The sequence below is a fragment of the Lepisosteus oculatus genome, chromosome 16 (genome assembly GCF_040954835.1).
Source record: "Lepisosteus oculatus isolate fLepOcu1 chromosome 16, fLepOcu1.hap2, whole genome shotgun sequence".
NCBI lineage: Eukaryota > Metazoa > Chordata > Actinopteri > Semionotiformes > Lepisosteidae > Lepisosteus > Lepisosteus oculatus.
This window is the reverse complement of record NC_090711.1, coordinates 7,752,749-7,773,410: the sequence shown is the minus strand read 5'-3', so window position 1 is coordinate 7,773,410 and position 20,662 is coordinate 7,752,749. Positions and strand designations below refer to the sequence as shown.

Genomic DNA, 20,662 nt, shown 5'->3' with positions numbered 1-20,662 from the left:
GGAATGGGGGCTACATTATGACACTCCCCAACTTCTGTGCTGAGCTGTTAATTCGCTGATTCTTTGTGTCCCACCTTGCCCAAGGTGCTGACTGACACGCACATTGTACAGCCTATTCCTTCCCACACCCTCTCCCCCTCCCGTGCCCTTTTCCAGCTCCTGTGCTGAGCTGTGCCCCCCCAACCCCCTCCCCGACGTGTGTGACTTTGAGTTCAGCCCCTCCAGCTGGAGACTCGGGTTTATCTGGATGCAAAGTGAACTTATTCACGAGCTCCGCGCCGCGAGGAGAAGGAACGGTCCGTTATAAGCCGGGAGGAGAGAGGCAGCGAGAGGGAAAGAGGAAGGGGGTGACCCTTTTTAACTCAAAATCCGAGTTGAGAGGAGGACCCGAGCCATGGCGTGTTTCTCAGCTCTTGGGCTGCTCTTCCTTTGCCAGCTTTTGATTGCATCCTTAGCCCAGGTAAGTGATTAATTTTGTCGCATTCTCCAGCCCAAGTTGCGCCTCGAATGGTTATACAGTATCTAAGTGTAAGCCCCAACTGGTCTATAACATGCTCAACACCAGGTATGCTAAATGATTATGAAGATGCAATAGGTAACATTATCGACCCTTCCCCTATTGAACCAAACGACTTTATTCTTTTCTCTCTTTGTCGTCGTTTGTTTTTTCATTATTTTCGGGTCGAAGTTCTTCATGGATATGATATGCGTTGCGCAGGATTTGTGCACAATATCGTATGAGTAGTTTTAACTGATAAAACAATGTGGTCCTTTCAGTTGAGCACAGAGCTGGACTATTTCACCAAGTGTGAACTTTTAAGCAACAAGTGACTAGACAGGGAGGAATCGTTTACTTGACTAAACGGTTGGGGAATATTAAACAGCATATTTCATTCAACTTTGATGGTATAAAATTAGCTTTATTTGGACCATAATTTTTCATAACCGGCACCTGAAGAACAACAAAGACGTACACATTACAAACTGTACTGAAATTGCAGATATTTCGCCCATAGAATAGGTTGCATCCTTTTTAAAACATTTAATGATTGTGCAATGAAGAAGAGTTTGAAATGTGCATTTTATATCATTAACAAGACTAGAAGAAGTGGGAATAAAGGAAACCGTTTATTTTACGTGGATATAATCTTAGCGTTTATTCCTCTTTATAGTCACTTATTGTTAGTGTAAGTTATAATGTACTAACTATTGCACGTAATTATGAAACGAGGCTTTATGCGTTCTCGTCCAGCTTCAGGAATCCGGACTGGCCTTCACTTCAGGGAGATCGGTAACGGTCACACAATGACATCTTTGTTCGTTCTGCTCCTCTGCTGCTGCCTATGAGAATTACGGCGTCTCAGTTTACTGCTTACCTTGATTTATTTAAGAACGGTCCTATTCTGACTTGTAAATTTAATGTTTGACAATATAATTGTATAATTTGCTGTTAAGAACCTTATTTGCAGTCATGCCCTTTGCTTAGCTTAGGGACCACATGGAACCTGTGCGCATTATTAAAAGCGCATTATAAATCGCATTATATTTTTTGTTCTGAACACATTTAGACTGAAATACTCGTTTACACCCCTGCATTTAAAAGAAGAGCATAGTCTTTTTTGGGAAAGCGCGGACATTTAACTCTAAAGTTTGGTAAAACACGGGGAGCGCTCAGTAAGCCCCACTGATGCGTTAAAGCGCCTCGAATATTGTCAGGGTTTTATTTTTCTGTGCACCGCTTTTCAACATGTATGACTTTATAAAGCTATGTGTTGCGGAATATGGCTGAAGACATTTTGAAGATCTCAGTGAAGACCACAATTTATAATTGTACAGCTCATACCTCTGAGATTGTTGTCTATGTTGCTCTGGATGTTTTTTACGCACTAGATGTTTGTGTGATGGATGTGCTTTTACCTGTTGTCCAGACGCAAGCGGCTGTTGTTTATGCTGACTGTGTGTTTTTGTGCGCCAGACACCAGGCCCTCGGGGACCGATAGGGCTGCCGGGACCCCCGGGACCCCTGGGGAAGGACGGCACCGATGTGAGTGGGAACCTGCCGGTTTTAAGGGGAGGGCGTGGGGAGTGAAAGGGCGTCTATCTGCCACTAGAAAAGCACTGCTTACTGTATCAACATCATTATTCCTACTTCTGGAGACAAAACTGCAACAAGTTTTATTCACAGCTCCTAATAGCCACTTAGTCTGATATCAAAAGCCCCGAGATCTTCCGCATCATTCACTTAGCTCGGATTTTTATTTCTTTTGATCCGATAAGTACCGGATTAGCCTTGGAAGATCTTGCTTACCAACTAGAGAAACGACTTTAATTTGGTCTTTTGATAATGTCATTTGAAATGCTTCACCAGAATGAAGGTGTGCAACTTTGCGTCAATGGGAATAAAACTAGTTTGCTACGTACAACTGATTTCATTGTAATGGACCAGAATGCAATAAAGATAGTAAAGTTCTTGTTATTACACCACAAAAGAACATATTATACCCCTTAGCGTTTAGTACTGCAGCACATCTCTAGAGCAAAAGTACTACTGATCCTGCAGGCCTTCCTGTCTGCACCATTGGGTGGTTTTGTTTCAGCCATGTCTTACAATATTTTATTCATATAGCAGGGTGATAGCAGGCTATAATACTTAAGTTGCTGGTTCTTATCATTAAACAGACTTTAGATGGAGTTGTTCTAATTGTGCTACTGTATACAGTATCAATTTGACTCCACTGAAACCTGCATTGTTGTATATAATGACAATGTGAAGTATCAATGAACTATTTATGGTATTTGTGGTATACAGTGTTTTCTAAATATTTCTATAGTGTTTTCTAGATATATTTTATTTATGCGATCTTTTCCGTGTGTAGCTTTTGCCATGTTTGATCTGATTTTATGATATAAAGCAGATTTCAAGAATGTTTGATGTTCATTGTACTAATAGGATTTCAATGATCATTCAGAATGTTGTAACTGCTCTTTTGTTAGGCCTGTATTTACCAGTTCATTTCCAGTTCCCAGTCTGCACCAACAGCAGCTCCTTCTGTATCTTCCCTGCTGCAGTTTGGTAAATTACTTCAATCCCAAATACACACCTGGCTTCTTCTTCCTGTCCGTGAAATGAATAATAAATAATGAAACATTAAAGAACCCCCTGGCTCTGCATCTTGCCGCCTTCATGGGGTTTATGGAAGACAGGCTGTAATTTAGCATTTTTCTTGATCCTAAACAAAAAATAGGCTAGGATTATTGTATGATTGGACATAATTATATGATTTTTTTATCAAGTAAAAAATTTCACTTTTGCAAACAAGATCAATTAACCATTTTATCCTGCCTTTGTACACCATAAATAAACCAGGATCACTGTAAACAAGACTAGAAGAGAATTTTCCACTTCAAGCAACTATCCATATCCTGTTTCTGTCTAATAAAACTACATTTGGGACTTCATGGAACTTCAGGGATACATTTTTCATTTTGGCACAAAATATTAATTTCTTTGTCTTTCTTATTAGTATTTACAATCAAAAACAGCATATCCATCAACCTTTAAGTGGGTCATTTTAAACTTTGATGCTCCTCTCATGGATAATTCAAATACTATGTGCAGAAATATGCATGTTATTACTTTAATATCAGTAACTATATCCTTGGACTGTTTTTTGCTTTACAAAACATATATATCATACCCTGAATACTAGTTTAAAATCAAAACTCTGTTTGATTGCTTTCCTAGGTTACAATTGACTTAATTAGAGCAAACTCTCAGTCTTTGTCAACATTGTTTGACATACTTTAACATGATACTTTTCTTAAATTATATGTTTTTATCTTTTTACAGGGAAAACCTGGTCCCCCCGGACTTCCTGGCAAGCCTGTGAGTATTTTAAAAATATCTTTTATGTTTCTTAACTCTCTTACAATATTATTATACCAGATGCATTATGAACTACTTCTGATACAGTATGGAAAGGATCAAATCACAGGGTACATGAATTTGTGTTTTGCATCCACTGAATGAACTGTCCACATTCTTAGGGATCAGCTCTGACAGATGATGAAACCATTTTCTGTTGGATTGCTGCAAGTCATTTTTTAAATCAAAGTCTGGCAAAGGGAAGGAATTATAATTTTTCAGAACCCAAATCTTGTAATAAATGGTTTGTGCCCATTTGCAAAGCTTTGCTTTTAACTAATATGTAGGCAGTTGCATACAGTAATGTAAGTTCAATCTTTCCCCTAGTTCTTCCTTTCCATTTAAGAGTTCCTTAAACTTCCTTCCTTGAGTTTAAGGGCGGAGCAGTTTAGTACATTGAGGCTGATGTGCTAGGTGAGGGAAGCTTAACTCCTGACTTCCAAAATACAAAATGTATATTTCAGGTGATTTGTGCTACCGTCACCTGGTGTTTTACTATACAGAATTACAGAACAGGGTTTCCCGCTGGGGTTTCTTTATATAAACATAGCAGAAGTACCTAGAAACAAATTGAACATTTTGGGAAAGGGCAGATTGAACTTTATACATCTCATTATGAATTGTCTGGTAACTAAGAGAGAGGTTGGTTAATGCTTCCATTCATACTCTTTGTCCTGCTTATTGGTTCCCTATGATGATAGTCATCATCTCTGTGATGAGATCTTGCTGAGAGGATGCCAGTTATCTCATTCAGTAGTCTTATTTGTGACTGACTTACCTGGGCGCTTCCTGTGAACAAATGGTTCAAGTCAGGGCTATGTCCTTATCTATGTCTCATAGCCCATATTCCTCTTGCAGTGTGGCACAGCTGGATGAGGCTCACCTGGAGTGGTAGGGCTTGACTCGGTTGGTCTATTCTTAACTTGCTAGGCAACAGTGCAAACTCAGTGCTGAAACCCTTACCAAACCTTCAGTCTTTGAGATTCACCTGTTGTTGCTATAGATCTAGCAGTGTTGGTGAGCATGCAGTGTTCTCATTCTCCCTCTTTGATGGTTCACAAATCAGAGTCATTGACAACAACGTATGAGTGGAGATTCCATGCGAAAGAAAAATGGCGACTACTGGACCAATTCCTAATGCAGCCTTATAGATGACAGCACCAAGTCTTCATTTGTCGAGCAGGGCTTAAAGTGGCATACGTGTGGGGCATGTTGTGTGGTTTTGTACACAGTATTTAGTACTTCATTTTGCTTTAGGGACCCAAAGGAAAAGCAGGGGGACCTGGATCTGCAGGAAATGCAGGGCTTCCTGGCCTTCCTGGAGTGGATGTAAGTAATTATTGGCCCACATCAACCTAGAACTCAGTTCTCTCATGGTGAGTTCAAAAACTGCAGCCATTACGATTACACATCGATATTGAACATTGCAGAACTGACAGCTGTTGCTGGGCACATCTGACAATGTCTTACCTGCTAAAATATGCTGAATCTAAATAATCACATACAGTGGGTAATCTTAACTGTGCTGCAGTCACAACTGCTATCCTTCAGGTGGTGGTACAAGCAAGTCCATCAGTAAAGCAGCTATTGTTAACAAAGAACAAGGTAAACCAACAGTTCCTGAAGGTCACTGCCCTTTTATTTTCCTGTGCCAGGCTCAGAACTGTTCCGTCAGTGTCAAATTCAAAACAGTGTTTCACCTTAACAAAAACCATCGCCTGCTTTTCCATGCGTCTTCTCCCATGTTTCATCGTTGGATAGACACAGTCATTACAGATCTTTCTTCTGTCTCCAGGGTTTAACGGGTGCTGATGGCAAAGCTGGCAAAGATGGGCCACCTGGACCAAGAGTAAGTACAACCAAAAGCCCGATGGAACACCTTCCTCAGTGTCATAACGATATTCATATGAGGAGACAAAAACAGTTATTCAGAAATGTTTTTATACTATCATTCTGATTCATCCAAGATAGATCAGTATGGGTTACATTTAGAAGTATTATTTAGGTCTTGTACAATCCCAACATTATGACTGGATGAGGGCTGATTAATATTCATACCCATAATTCATGCAGCTGTATGCTCATGACAAACTCCCTAAGCTTGACGCGTGTTCCTTCCTAATAGATAAAATCTATAATCCAGCTTGTTTACAGGACAAACATCTGCTAATCTCTTGTTCTTCAAGATGTTTCTGGTGTTTTCCATTATTTCAAAGTTCATTAATGATGTTTTTTTTTTATTTCACCATATTTTTACATTTAAAAAGAAGTTAAAATGTGGGTTATTAGTTCTGTCTAGTGGAATTTCAGGGTTTTTTTTTCAGGTTAATTGAATCTGTGTTGCATTCTTGGTTAAACTCACAGGATTTGCACAATGTTGAATCACTCTTTCTAAATTCATTGAAAATTAATTGACACTGTATGTTATGTGTAATGATTGTTTTCCTTCTGTTGAAATAAGAAATATAAGAAACAGTTATCTTTTTTATTTTATTTATATTATGTAACAGGATTGATGTTTAAACATTTAAAACACAATTCAAGGCATTAATTAATAAAAGTTGAACATTATCCTCTTCTTTCTGATTTTAATTAAGTTTGTTCTTGTTCTGAGTTTTTTTACTGCGTAGGATGGGTATGTCCCTATGCCACAGTTATAGTAATTTCTGCAGTCGAAGATTTGTGATAAATATTTGCAGTTCTTAGAAGAGTTAATTTGAGTACCAGGTCCCAGTTTGTTTGTGCTGCACTGTGCTGCACTGTCTGGCTACATTTGTCAGTCTGGTGTGAATTCTTAGTGGGAATCTTTTTAATGAGGTTTTGGATGAACAAGATTTACTTTTCCATGGCTGTGAATGTCTTAATCCTATCTGGAATGTGCACAATTGTACTCAGTCTCTGTATAGACATCCACAGAGACTTAAATCTCTGCTTTTGTGTATGTACATATCAAAGCTGATATCATAAGATCATTATTGTTAGTCTAATTTATAAAAGACTATGTACTTATTTATTAGTCAGATTTTTTTGTTCACTAATAGGAGAAATTAATTGGGATACACTTAATATACACACAAGAGAGGACACAATCACAGATAATAATGTTGCAAACCTTTATTTGAAACTTTTTATTCTATAATCCAGTCGAATACATATGATTTATCAAACAATTCTCATTTATTAATTGAACCTTCTTATTTCTTATCATTGATTCACTGTAGAAAACAAAGCATTCATTAATTAATTTTTAACAGGGATCCCATAGAACAGCAAATAATTCTGTAAGATAAGATCACTTTATTAGCTGTTTACAATTTCTTGCATTAGGAATTCGTCAATAGAATCATAAATGATAAAGTATAACAGAACTGTAAAGGATAATTGTTAGTATCCTTTATCTGAACTCATTTACCCTTAATGTACTACAGAATGTGACCAAACATATGAGAATTGTCTGTGGTAGCACCTAGGTCTTTTACTTTTGTGGAAGGGAGTTATGAACAGTCATTAGACAGAAGCGTCCTTCTTGGAATCTTGTTTACTCATGTTGAAGGAACGTGCATGTGTAGTTATTGCATGTTTAATTATTATGAAATGCAAGTAAACAAAAACTCCAAGTGTCTTGGTGGGGATTTGAAAACTAAATAATTCTCAGAACATTTTGCTTGATAGCAAAAGGGGAAAGAAAAGTACTGGCTTTTTTCTAAAAGGTTTCTGCAAGAAGTTAAAGCATCAGGTCCTGGAAGAGATAGCAATTATATGCTGAATGAAGAGGAGCAAAGTGGTTTGTTCTCCCTTTAGTCTTAGAACTGTGCCTGAATTCTTGTATTCTCAAGATTATAAAAAATCTCATTTTGAACTGAAGGAAAATGAGGTTAAAACTGTTGTCAGAAATAAGCCCAGTAGAGTTTGCCAACATGTATCCACTAGGGGGCATTTAGCTAGCATGTGTTTGCAGAGATTCAGCCTGTGCTACCCTCTCTTTGTATCTTGCGTGAAGCAAGATCCCCTCTAATCCAAACCAGAAGAAAATCTGAAAGCATTGATAGTTTATATACAGTAACTGCATAAAGGTTTTAGAAATACGATTAGTTTTTAATGTGTTTTTAAGTATTTTGTTTTAAGAAAATAGGTATTCTGCTTTAGATCAGCATGAGAGGATTTACATTCAATTGAAAGGGTGATGGTTTAAAGCATATTAACATCATGGGAAATTATAGTAATTAGTAAGTCTGTCTTACATTCCAGTAGCTACAGTGTACATGGTTTTAGATATGGCATTAGCTATTTGTCAGGTTTTACCACTTTGTGGAGAAAGAATTGTTTTTCCAAAGATTTAATTAAAGAATCTTCTTCATGGGATTAAAATATGCACTTTAATTTGGTTATGTCACTGTCCCTATTGAATAACTATTTGTTCTGCATCTTATTATTGTGAGTATACTTCAACCAGCAATAGAGACATTTCTGATAGCTGATGGATGGCATTTAATTGATTCCCTTCTCGCTAAATAGTTTTAGCAAAATATTTGACAATATATTATTTTCTCAAATTGTTTTATTCTTGGGGATTTTATTTATAAACTAAAACTTGAAGGACTGGTGAGACAAGTGGTTTCTTGCAGATACTATGAGGGAAAGGGTCTCTCACAAAGCAGTTTGCGCCCTTGTGTACTCCTTTGTGTTTACTGCTGTGCAGTTGCTACGCAGGTGTTTAAAGGAGTGTAGAATGGCACGATCGTGTTAACTAATTTAGTCAGGATTCCCTTACTGTCACTTTACATAACCTTCAAACACATCTGACAAACTGGGGCGGTCTCCTTTTAGCTTGGTTGGACACCACTGATTTAATATGGTATCTTTTAGCAGGACACATTCTGTGCTTTGTTTCTTCTGCCGTCTTCCAATTAATATATACACTTCAGTCATGTTCCCCCTGAACATATTTTGACCTCATCCTAAATGGCATTTCTACATGAATAAAATTTTGGCATCAATGTACTCACTACTTTGAAATCACAGAACCAATTTAGAAATGTTGTCTTCCAAGAGACACCAAGCCTGCTTTCAGGCTACATTTCAAACTCAACTTAATACAGCTGGTGCTTGATTTTTGTGTGTGTGTTCCCAAGAGAAAGACAGATATGTGGACTGTGAAACCCCTTTGTAGATATACATGAGACTCAGTAAAAGTGAAAAGTCTTCATCACACAATTTACTGGATTTTCGTCTGCATACTATGAAAGAAACACTTGTGTAGTTGTAGTTGTTTTAACTGGCTTCAGAAGAGTAATCTTGCTTCATCTCATCTCTTTCTAGGGGGAACCAGGACCTCCTGGTCCAGGCGGGCCTCCTGTAAGTATTGTAATTTTCTTCTCTTTATTAAACCCGAGTCAAGAGTGCGACGAAATGCAACAAGTATTTGCCACAGTTATAGTAATGCGGGCAAAAGAAATTGCCCATTCATTGTAGCTGCCACCAGCTGTAACATTGGTATCATTGTAGCTACAGGTACCAACCATCTGTAAATGTATGGCCAGTGAAAACAGAGGTGACGTCTGCTTGTGTTAGTGTCTGTGTGTCCGTTCTAGTGCCCGGCGTCCCTGACCCTTTGCTTCTCAGGAAAAGCTTCAGCTCCCCCATGACCCTGTGAAAGATAAAGTGGTTAGAAAATGGAAGGATGTTAGACAGATCATAATTACAGGCTTGGCAACCCCACCTGGTGAGGTCACTCACTTTGAAATTTCCAGCACATCTTTAACACAATTGTTCTGAAGTGGAATATTTGCTGGAAGATAAAGATAAGCATTGCGCTTTTGGAATTTGCTCCCCAATGACCATTTTCTTCCTGATACTAAACCTTAATTTACTAATTTGATAAAAGTGGGAATTACTAACATGGCTTAAAAATAAGGTTAGGCTATTAAAATTAGCAATGCATGTTAATTGGCAACACAGTGTTTATAAGCAGCTTTTTTATTTCTGCTGTACTTCTCTGGAACATTATATATATAATTTAAATTATAGCATTAGAAATATTACCCCTTGGAAAAATGGAGTAGACCGAGTGATGCTAGTGCAACATTTTACCCAAACAAATATTGAACAATTGTGTACTTGAATAGCAGTGTGTGTCTTCATATGTATCCCCCTATTTTTCTTAGGGCAGAGGGAAACCAGGACCACCAGTAAGTGATTTTTATTATTAAAGGCCTGGAAATTGAAATATGTTTTCTGTGAAATGTGCATTAATTTAGTGGACAATTTGCACAACCATGCATCTAAGGTACAAATTTATCCTTTCCTATTTATTTATTTACTTTGTTCAGAGTAGCACCAAATATTTAAAGTTTGGTGGAAAATCCTTTTCTAATGTTCTTTTTCTTTGGTGTATTTTGCACTGTAGGTTTCGCAGATAATTTCAGTATGACATAAAGCTCCATTCGTTGGCTGTTAATTTTAATTGCACTAATAGTGTAATAGATATTTATTATTCTTTGTAATTTGACTTGTATATGTATTTTTTTTGCAGTACAGTATATGTCATATTTTTGTGTTCAAACTATGCTTTTCATATAGCGGAAGCTTTTTTAACGGGTGGTGTGTGTGTGTGTGTGTGTGTGTGTGTGTGTCATATGGTTTGTGTGTTGGGTATGCATGTGTCTGTGTGTCTTGTTTCATCTCTCTAGGGTCCCCCTGGAGCCACAGGACTTTCAGGAGGATTAGGGCCACAGGGTCCTCCGGTGAGTTGAGTTGACTCTTTTTTTAGGATAGTCCACTCTGCTTTCACAGCCCTCTTTTGCCACCATGTCACTAGATTACAGACACCCACAATATCCTCATGCTTGTTGAACCCTGAGCCATCACAACACTTGCAGTTGGACCTCATTGTCACTCCAACCTTATATACAGAGAGCTTTTGCCTTTGGACCAAACAGATGAAAATCGCTCAGTGCAAAATCCAGACTGCAAGGTGGGCGAGGTAACAGTTAAAGTCAAGCTGCAAAACACGCTGCCTAGTAGTCCTCAACGCATGTGAAGCACATGGAGTCATGGAATAGGAAAAGGTCAGTTCCACGCTGAAAATTAGAAAGAGGAACACAAGCATGTTGGCTATTGAGCCTTCTTCCGGTGTCAACACATACTGATGCATCTCCCCATTCAAACATTTTGCAGAATGATACTGGAAAAGAGATAAAAGGAAACCAACACCTCAGTATGGTTTGTGAAACCTGTAACATTTGCAACAGGAAAGGACATGCAAAGGACATTTAAGCTAACGAAGTATGCATTGCATCACATGGCATTCATTACCCGTTTGATTCTGCAGAGTGACAGCACTTGCTCACTCATGACATTGAAGATCTTGGTTAAAAATGCAAGGGAATTATTTTATACAACGTACTTTATTCCAAACCTAGGGCAGACAGGCACAAGAGCCAGTCTTGACAGGGTAGGGGTGCCTAGCTACCACCCTTGTGGAGACCAGAGATCAGGACATTGCACCTATCCTGCATGTCTTTGGGAAGTGGGAGGAAACAGAAGAGACTGGAGTAAAACTTCAGTTCCAGTGAAAAAAGGCACGCAGACACCAAATCCGAAAACTAACCCCCCACCCCTGGAGCTGCGAGGCTACAGAACTAACCAGCACATTATTGTTCCACCCCCAAGCTACAATCTAGGTGGGGAAAACAGAAATAAACATAAGACTCATTTTTAAGCTGGAGCAAAATGCTTTTATAGTTGTCCTGTTAGTCTTTTGATTCCCTGTTTTGAGATCTACTCATGAGGTCCCATGACTATGCTGTTTTTGACGACTGTCTCCTTTTCAGATTTAATCTTTGATGATGTTATTTTTTTTTTGTTTGTTTTTAGCAAGGTGCTTTGAAAGCTTCAAAAACAGTTCAATGATTTGAATAGGTTTATATACAGTACATTATACAAGACGTTAAAGGAATTTGTCCATGAAAAACACATTTTCAACACTGTAGAAGTTCTCACATTCTCATGTTTAGTAACACATGATTTTAAAGTGCTATATTTTAGATGGTCTAGAAAGCAATGAATAATTAAACGCAGTGAAAGACCTTCACGCTACAAACTGCTCATCTGATTGCTGCTATCATTGCTGGTTCAAGTATCTCGCCTTCATGCTTCTTGAATTACCATAAAAAAAATGAGACTCCCTCACTTATCTTGACAGACACTATAAAACCAAAGTAGGTGTGCAATATCTGAATAGAGCTTATAGAAAGCTTAATAAAACACAATACAGTGTCAGCAATACAATACAATAAAAGACAACATTTTCAAGTTAGTTTTCTTCAGGTAATTCAGCAGAAGCCTGCTTATTGCAATAAAAACAGACATGCACTAGCATACACACTACAGAAATGTTGATCTCAAATAGTTTGTATTACACCTGAATACCTACACTCACAGCAGTAACAAGAAACTCTCTTGAGGCATATCCAGATGAAATTGCATTTGATTTTATCAGACGTCCTTTTCAGTGTCTTGGGGAGAAATTCAGAGTGGTTCATTGTTTTGATCTTAAGATTTAAAAGATTTTTTTAAAGGTGGTTTATTTTTAGTTTACTTAGACAAAATAGGTAGAAGAGAAGACTTCAGGTGCTTCAGGTTAGCAATTCTCTGACTTAAACCAATAATAAGACATCATCTGGTGTTCCATGTGTATTACTGTCTAAAGTTGTCCTGGGCTGCTAATACTGTACACATGTCTATAGACATTCTAAAAGATAATGGAAAAGCCAATAATGGAACTGCTTCCACTGTTTAAGCCTTATTTAGGAATAAGCAGGTAAAACATTTATCAGCTACCCACCACTTTCACCCTGAGCATGTCATGACTGAGCTGTTGATCCTTATGGTCCTTCGCTAAATCTGATAGCTTTAGCTACTACTACAGACAAAGGGCCTATAATAAAGCTTTGGCTCCACCCAAGTCTTAAAACACATCCTAAAAGAGACCCAAGTTATAAAATGAACCAACTAAATTGTTTGTGTGTAATGGAGTCATCTACTTTGGTTTAAATACTTTTTAAGTTCCAATGCAGTATAGAATTTATTATATTTCAGATTTTAAAGTTAAAAGATTATTTTTATAAGCAGCACTTTGGGCGTAATAGCAAGTTATTATAATTTGCCTGGGTTCTGATCAGATCACAGCCAGCTCGTCTCAGAAATGAGGAGACAAATACTGCAAGATCCACGGGCAGATAGTAGTTTTTGATATACAGCCACCATTGTGTGTTTGTCTGAGGATTTGGCATCTAGTCCACCATTTTTCCCAGTACTTATGATGTGATATTTGAATCACTTCAGTAATTGAATGTGTTGATAATGAATTACCTTTAAGATTTAACCAAACTTTATGCAATCAGAACAGAATTAACTTTAATTAGGTGTGTGAATAATCTTCCTTTCTTGAATGTCACAGCTGGCTTTTCTCACTATCAATTTTCAGAATGCCTTTCACAACAGGAGTACATTAACCATTTTTATCATGGTGCAATTAATATTGTTTGCTGCAATACTGTACAAGTAGTTAAAGTGGAGAAAGTGCTAAGGTTTAGTCCAGGGTTGGAATCCTCAAGCCTTAACCATTAAAATGTGAGAGATTGTGTAATAAATGTAGCACCATTGCTCAATTACTCTGTCATTCCTTTCCCTATATTTACAATATCAGGTAATAGTAAGTAAGCTAAGCAGTGACTAATTAGAAGATATTGAAAAGCATGGAAAAACAGAAAACACGCATCTAGAGATAGTCACGGCGGATTTTCAAGTCTCCTCTTCGCACAAACGTGAAGCATAAGATAATTCAGAAAATCAAGGGCAGAACGAATCATCAGAGAGCTCATAATTGTGCCGGAGTACATTCACTGAATAGGTGCAGCCCAAGTTCCATGTAGGTCACTGTCACAGTTCTCACAGTTGAGGTGGAGGTAATGATCAGGTGTGGCGTCCGCACACCCTGAGGGCCTCTAGTAACTTAGTGCAGTTAAACCCATAGCAGATTCTGCTGGGATTAATTAGTTGTTTTGTCTCTAACTTTCAGGGACCTGAAGGCCCTCCTGGATCTACTGGTCCTTCTGGACCTCCTGGACCACCAGTAAGTATGGAACTGGCTCAGATAAACCCTATTGGAAGTCCAGGTTTCAAAGTACTTGTGTTCAAAATACACATAATTTTCTAAATGCATCATAATGAATCTGAAGTCAAAGCACTGTCACATACAACTATTTCTTTAAAATGAGATAATCCAACTATGGTCCTACCAGCTGCAGTCCCATACTGCTGTGCTCTAGTGGTCATGCTGCAAAGCTCATGCTTTAGCTGAGGCATCACAAAAAGTTTCCTTTCCTACACAGTGAAGTGTAGGAAATAGCCGGTGCTATGAGTGAACATCCCCTTTCATTGCATATCTACCTGCTACAAGTGACTCCTGCCCTTGTTCAGATTGCTAACTTTGAAGAGCCCAGATTGTGTATTGTTGTGAAGATATCAAAATAATCTGATCTACAGTAAAATCACCCCAGATACATCACCTGTGCACGAGTACCAGTTTCTCTTATTAAGTTACCTTATATTACAAAACCAAACGTTAAGAAAATTAACTTGAGACCACGGTCATTTTTTATGTTTTAAAAATCATCAGAATAAAGTTTTATTAATTTACATGCTTAACCCAAATCAACTCTAAATGTGGAGGTGTTCTGAATAACAGTACTATTGATCATAAATAGCAAAAAACAGAATTTCTGATCCATGTGGCCAGTGTTAGTGCTGCCCATGTATTTGTACATAGCAATGGCTACTGTTAAAGCTCATGACCATGTAGTATGACGTACATAATTTTTAAGAGCTCTGCTAGTTGATCGTATAGCTGTCTACACCATGTGGGCTGTTCCCGTTCCTGTGTAGTTCCCTGTCTGCCCCTCTGACAATGCCCTCACCCTTATCCTCTTTCCCAAAGGGTCTTCCTGGGGCTTTCCCCGAGGGCAGTGGTGAGGCTGTGGTAAGCTTCCTCTTTCATCTCTTTTCATCTGTGTGCCTGTTAAATAGAATTTCTATTTAACAAATGGATATAGTTGGGGGGGGGGAATGAATGAAAAGTCCAATGAATGTGGTTAATGTCCTGTTATCGTCTCTTTCCAAATATAGTTTTTTAGACTACATCCTGAACCGTTGTAGATTTAGATTGACTGTAGAAGCAGAAATGGCAATAAGTTATTTTATTTTACCATAAATTAAACCAGATTGAGAAAGGCGGAAAATAGCCAAAGCTGTCTCTATTAAAGAAAAAAAGTATCTAATCCTTCAGACAAAAATACATTTTGATTAGGTCATTTCACTTGACTGGACACGAAAGGAAATAAACATGGGCAAAATATTAGGAATTTGTCATTTATATAGTAATTTTGACATCCATTGGCTTTAAAGAGTGAGCTGTCTTAAAGAAAAATCTCTCCACATGAGACACTAATCTTTCGGGTTTAAGAAGATTAAGATGGCTGAAAAATTCAGGTACCACCAATACTACTATCCTTTGCAATCAAATCAACTAGATCATAAGTAACAGCAACATATGTTTTAAGCATTTCAGCATGATAGAGATAATATTGAATTTGAAATGTTATAAGATGCTCCTCTTATTTAAAAAAGAAAATGTCTAAATTCGGATTTCATGAGTTGCAATGCCATATATAAAGTACCATCATAGCTATTTTACATGCCTCACCTGTTTCATTTTCTTGTAGGGGTTGTCAGGTTTTTGAATGTATTAGCGGGAGGGGTAGTATTTAGGCTTGTATTCTGTTTTATGTATTTTTGAATGCCTCTAAGGGAATGTGATTTCTTCTGGGAAGATGAGTGCTGTTATGCTGTGTCAAAAGTAATTGTGATGCGTTTGTCCCCTGTCTTCTTATAGTGTCCAGCCATTTGTCCTCCAGGTCCACCTGGAGTTCCAGGAATGCCAGGGTTCAAGGTGATTGAAATGTTTTTGCTTTTTACTCGTCCAAAGCAACTTGCATAAAATACTCACAGTATTTACAAAATGTATCACTCTGCTGTAATGAGTGATATAACCAAGTTCTTGTTACAATACAGCTTATTGATTCAAGAAACATCAAAAGCTGGTACAGCACAAGCAGTTTGACCGATGAATAGAATGCTAAAATGAAAAACAGCACTTCTAGAATTCACTGCAAACTAACAGCTCTGTGCCGGTGTGGTACAACAACTTTACGATTTACTGAAAAAATGATACTTCATGAAAGTAGTATAATATGTACTATAGTAGCATCAAAATATGTAATTGTAACTGTAAAAAATGGCTAAATATAATTGCTTGTTTATCGTGAATTCATCAGTCCTACTTGAGAAGTATGAAATAAACATGGACAAAGTTAAAGATGTCCAATCTTGACTAAATGAAGGCAAATTTATTATTGAATTATAGGACCAAAGAAAGAAAATGGAAAATAAAGCAGAGAGGGATGTCCAAAGGATGTTATTTCAGATTTAACTTTGCCTGTTAGTGTTGTTCAAATGCCAATTCAATGTTTGACATGAAGTGTAATGAATAATTTAAACTACCTGTGCTGAGACCTTGTTACTTATTCAGAGAATCTTACCTAGCAGAAGGTCATGAAGTCACGAAACGTTCTGACAGATTCAGCCTGTGTGCTGTTGAAAACCGCAGATGGGGAATGTGGAAGGACAGGTGAAGACTGTCCCTCATGTTGTGCTTCTCAATGTGTTCCAGGGTCACACAGGCCACAAAGGCGAAAAAGGGGAAACTGGAAAAGACGGAGAAAAGGTGAAAACAGAGTTAATAATATTATTATCTTAGTCTTTTGTTTTTTCTGGATGATCCATATTCTGCTATTGCATTCCAAATACCTAATTTGTATCGGGCACAGAGTTCCTACAATATATACATGTGGGATAATTCAATAAAACACAACTAAAAACGACTAAACATCAAAGATTTTTAGGGTTTTTTGAGGTCCTTGGCCAGTGTAGAACGATGTTCCAGATGTTCAGTGAAGTGTCCATTCCAATAGGGAGTCCCAGTCACTATATGTCATGAGCCAGCTGTGACTCAAACTTCTGAAAAAGTAGCAGGGGATTGGACAAGCAATGCCAGGATTCAGGCTGGGGTGTCTATGGCCGGTCACATGGTGGTGAGCCGAGGGTCTCGGTGTGAGTGCTCTCCCAGTCCACGCCAGCTCTCCTCTGTGTACATATGTGCAGCTCACAATGTGGGGAATGCAGAGGGCTTCAGACAGTAGATGAGGAGGCACTCGAAGCCAAAGCAATGCAGGAACATGTCCTCGTGCCCTCCATGATGCACAGGGTTAGAGAAGTGAGTCAAACTGTTAAAAGGGAAGTTATAAACTTGAGCACCAAAGCTTTTGAACATCAGCCCAGGATAAATAGTTAAATATGGTGACCACGGTTCTGTCTGTTTCGTTCCAGGGTGACCCAGGACCTCCAGGTCCACCCGGACCTCCTGGGACAGTTGGTCTCCAGGTTTGTGGGATTTTGTCTCTGAGATTTTTTTTCAGATATTTTCACTTATATTATATTAACTAGTAAGCATCCTTCATGGAAATGTTAGTGGAGAGGAAGATAAAGAATGTATAAACAGTAAACTGCTCCAAACATTCTCCAATCAGTCTGTGGAAAATATTTCTTACTGCATGTTTCTTCTCTCTTCAGTTCCAAATTGCTTTCTTTAGCTTCCAGCCTTTGCTGTCTGTCTTTGTCTCTGTAACTTGTGAGAGAAATTATTGTCAGTAATCATGTTTTACCCTTCATAATCTCTAGATATAAGGCAGGCAGTTTTATATAATTATCAAATATGCTCACTTTATGTAATATTTCAACATTGAGTTTCTTGATTAAGCTCTTTCAACCTGTCTCTGATACACATTTCTTTTAGTATTCTGATACAATCGGACTGCTCTCATCTATAGCCCTTTTAAGGGTTCTTTGTCATTGTTATAATATTAAGAGCTGACAACGTCAGAAAACATTAGTTGAACCTTGAATTCAAAAGTTAAACCTATGTAAACCTATGTATTCTGTTATTGTTTTGACATAATACTTTCTATTTTCTAAGTGGTCATTATGTACTCAGCTGTGTTTTGTGCTCTCATTCAGGACTCCACCCCTTCTTATGTTACATTTACTCTTTGAAATGTACACACAAATATGAATTTTGTTCACATCTCTTTTCCTCTTTGTAGATATTAGTCAGGCAGTTTAATATCATTATGAAATATGATCCCTTATGTAATATTTCAAGTTATGAATGTAAAGCAGAAATAGCAGTGGTCCCAGCACAGATCCCTGTGGCACACCACTCATTATGCTTCTCTAAATTAATTTGTGGCTTCTTACTGTAACTTTTTTTTTTGTATCTTATTGCCAGTTATTAATCCATACTGCGAGTTTGCCCTGTATAACTATAGCTTTAATTTTTAGGCTTGGTCTTTTACAGGGTCAAAAGCCTCTTAAAATTCAATGTAAATAAAGTAATATGGACTGTATTCTGGACACTGGGTCAAAAAAGTATTCACATGCTAAACCTCGTATAATTGCGTCCTGTGTGCCTCCTCCTCCTCCCTTATTCTGCATACTATTAGCATTAGACTTCCCAGGGTCTATTGTATCTCCCTCTTTGTCTTTTCTGTCTTTATTTTTGATTGTACAGGTTAGACAATGCCTCATATTGTAGATTCTGTACGAGCACCTTGTTTATATGAACTAAACATTCTCTGTACAGACACTGCTTTATTCTCGTCTCTGACAGAACTCAGTAGTGTGATGTGTACATGCTCTGTTGAAACACTACCACACTATTGTCAGTCACACCTCACACCTGCTGACACCCTTTTCCCATTAAACAGATGCTAATCTAAATGCTGGAACCTCTCCTCAAATTGCCTCATTCCACCATCTGTTTATAGCTACACTGTAGTGATTCTGAAAACTGATGTGAAAAGATACAGTAGTTAGCACTAGTTAATACCAATTACAGTCTACAATATTATTCAGATCATTAGAAAATTACCAAATACAAAGAAATAGTCTGGTCGTCATTAAGGTTGCAGTGGGTGCAATGAGACAGATACAGCATGCTCTACTGACAGCCCAAGTTAGGTTTCAAGAGTTATGGGCTTTTCAAGAGCTATATTCACCCATGTTTAAACTGGTTCCATTCAGCACATGGCAGTGTACTCACTCTTCAATATTAACTAAATGGCAGTATCCAGAGAATAAGAGCATAAGCATTATAAATTTCTCTTCTGTGTATACCCTATGGGAGTCCACAATAAAAGCTCATTTAATAGAATGGCCTTATAAGCACTGAAGAATTGTGAATGCATTCCGGTATTAATAATGGCTTAAACAGACCGTGTGTCCTTCTTGCTTCATAGGGTTCACGCGGTTTAAGAGGACTAATGGGTCCCATGGGCCCAGTGGGAGACCGGGTGAGTGGCTCATCGTTTCATCAGATGAACGGAGTGATATTTGTTCTTGCTGCAAGAACATGAATGTAGCTATTTTTAGAAATATAAGATTTTTGGAGTTAACATATATCCAGAGGTTACACACTCAGCTCTTGGCCCAGGTCATTTCTGGACATCTCTGTATGCAACAGCACATGGCCACTGGTTTGAGAGGGGAGGGGAACAGCTCTGCTTGTTATCTGACCTAATTGGCGAATTGATTGAAGTGTGTGAGTTTTCTTGTTTTTTCCTTTGCTGACAGGGCCTGCCAGGCTTCCGTGGGCGTCCGGGAAACCTCGGAGTCATCGGAAAAAGAGTGAGTTTGAGCGAACAGACCGCGACAGGCAGGAGCTCAGGAAAAGAATGAATCTGAACATTTAATTAAATTGAATTCCCAATAAAAGGATATTACTAGGGTACATTTAAAATATGTTCGTATATGGAAACAAGATTTCAAATCGTCTTGTTTAGTGACGGGGTCCATTTTTAAAAAGATAAACTAGATTATATAGTACTTTAAAAATATGAATCCATTGATTGTTATTTTATCTTTTTAATTAAGCTTTTATTAGAGTAATATTTTTCTATAATTATAATGCACTGTTACTATTTACAGTTATTAAACAAGCATGGAAATATAAGCTGTAGGGGTTAATTATAAATCATATTTGTATGCATACATTTTAATAAATGTGACAAGATTATTGACTGTTAATTATCACATATTTAAATGTGAAAAGGAATTTATAAAGGAATGTTGTAATAATGTTTTGCAAGACAGAGATTATATTGGATGGAAACTGCAGTTATTTGTGGTTTGCTTTACAAAAAGGCAAAAATTAACTTTAATTTGATCACCTTTATATTTGTCAGGGATTTCTGCAGGGTAATAATAATAAACTTTAGTTTATGAAGCTCCTGAAGGTGGCTTCTCAAAGCACTTACTACAGGCATTCAGGTGGATGCCTTTTGGAATAACATGATTATAACAATCATATTACAGACGTTATGAAATGTTTTTCTTAATGGAGTGAATATTTTTCTTAGCAAACATGTCTGTGTTTTTATGGTTCTAGGGTGACTCTGGAGAGAAGGGACCACAGGGCTTTAAAGGACCAAAGGGTGACATTGTGAGTAGAAAATGTTCATGTCTCTTGTATAAACATATAGTGAAGGCCAGGCCTAGCACTTT

At 37.7% G+C, this 20,662-nt stretch overlaps 1 protein-coding gene across 1 annotated transcript in view; it reads left to right on the top strand.

The window, feature by feature from the left end:
* Positions 1-212: 212 nt before the first annotated feature.
* col9a3 (collagen, type IX, alpha 3) overlaps positions 213-20,662 on the top strand; it is a 32,029-nt gene continuing 11,579 nt past the window's right edge. The window contains exons 1-16 of the mRNA XM_015364827.2: positions 213-460; positions 1,976-2,044; positions 3,851-3,886; positions 5,183-5,254; positions 5,721-5,774; positions 9,245-9,280; positions 10,090-10,113; positions 10,615-10,668; positions 14,007-14,060; positions 14,925-14,966; positions 15,879-15,935; positions 16,716-16,769; positions 17,432-17,485; positions 19,399-19,452; positions 19,733-19,786; positions 20,547-20,600. Of these exons, the coding sequence (XP_015220313.2) occupies positions 395-460; positions 1,976-2,044; positions 3,851-3,886; positions 5,183-5,254; positions 5,721-5,774; positions 9,245-9,280; positions 10,090-10,113; positions 10,615-10,668; positions 14,007-14,060; positions 14,925-14,966; positions 15,879-15,935; positions 16,716-16,769; positions 17,432-17,485; positions 19,399-19,452; positions 19,733-19,786; positions 20,547-20,600 (834 nt within the window). The 5' untranslated portion in view covers positions 213-394. The remainder of the gene's footprint in view (positions 461-1,975; positions 2,045-3,850; positions 3,887-5,182; positions 5,255-5,720; positions 5,775-9,244; positions 9,281-10,089; positions 10,114-10,614; positions 10,669-14,006; positions 14,061-14,924; positions 14,967-15,878; positions 15,936-16,715; positions 16,770-17,431; positions 17,486-19,398; positions 19,453-19,732; positions 19,787-20,546; positions 20,601-20,662) is intronic.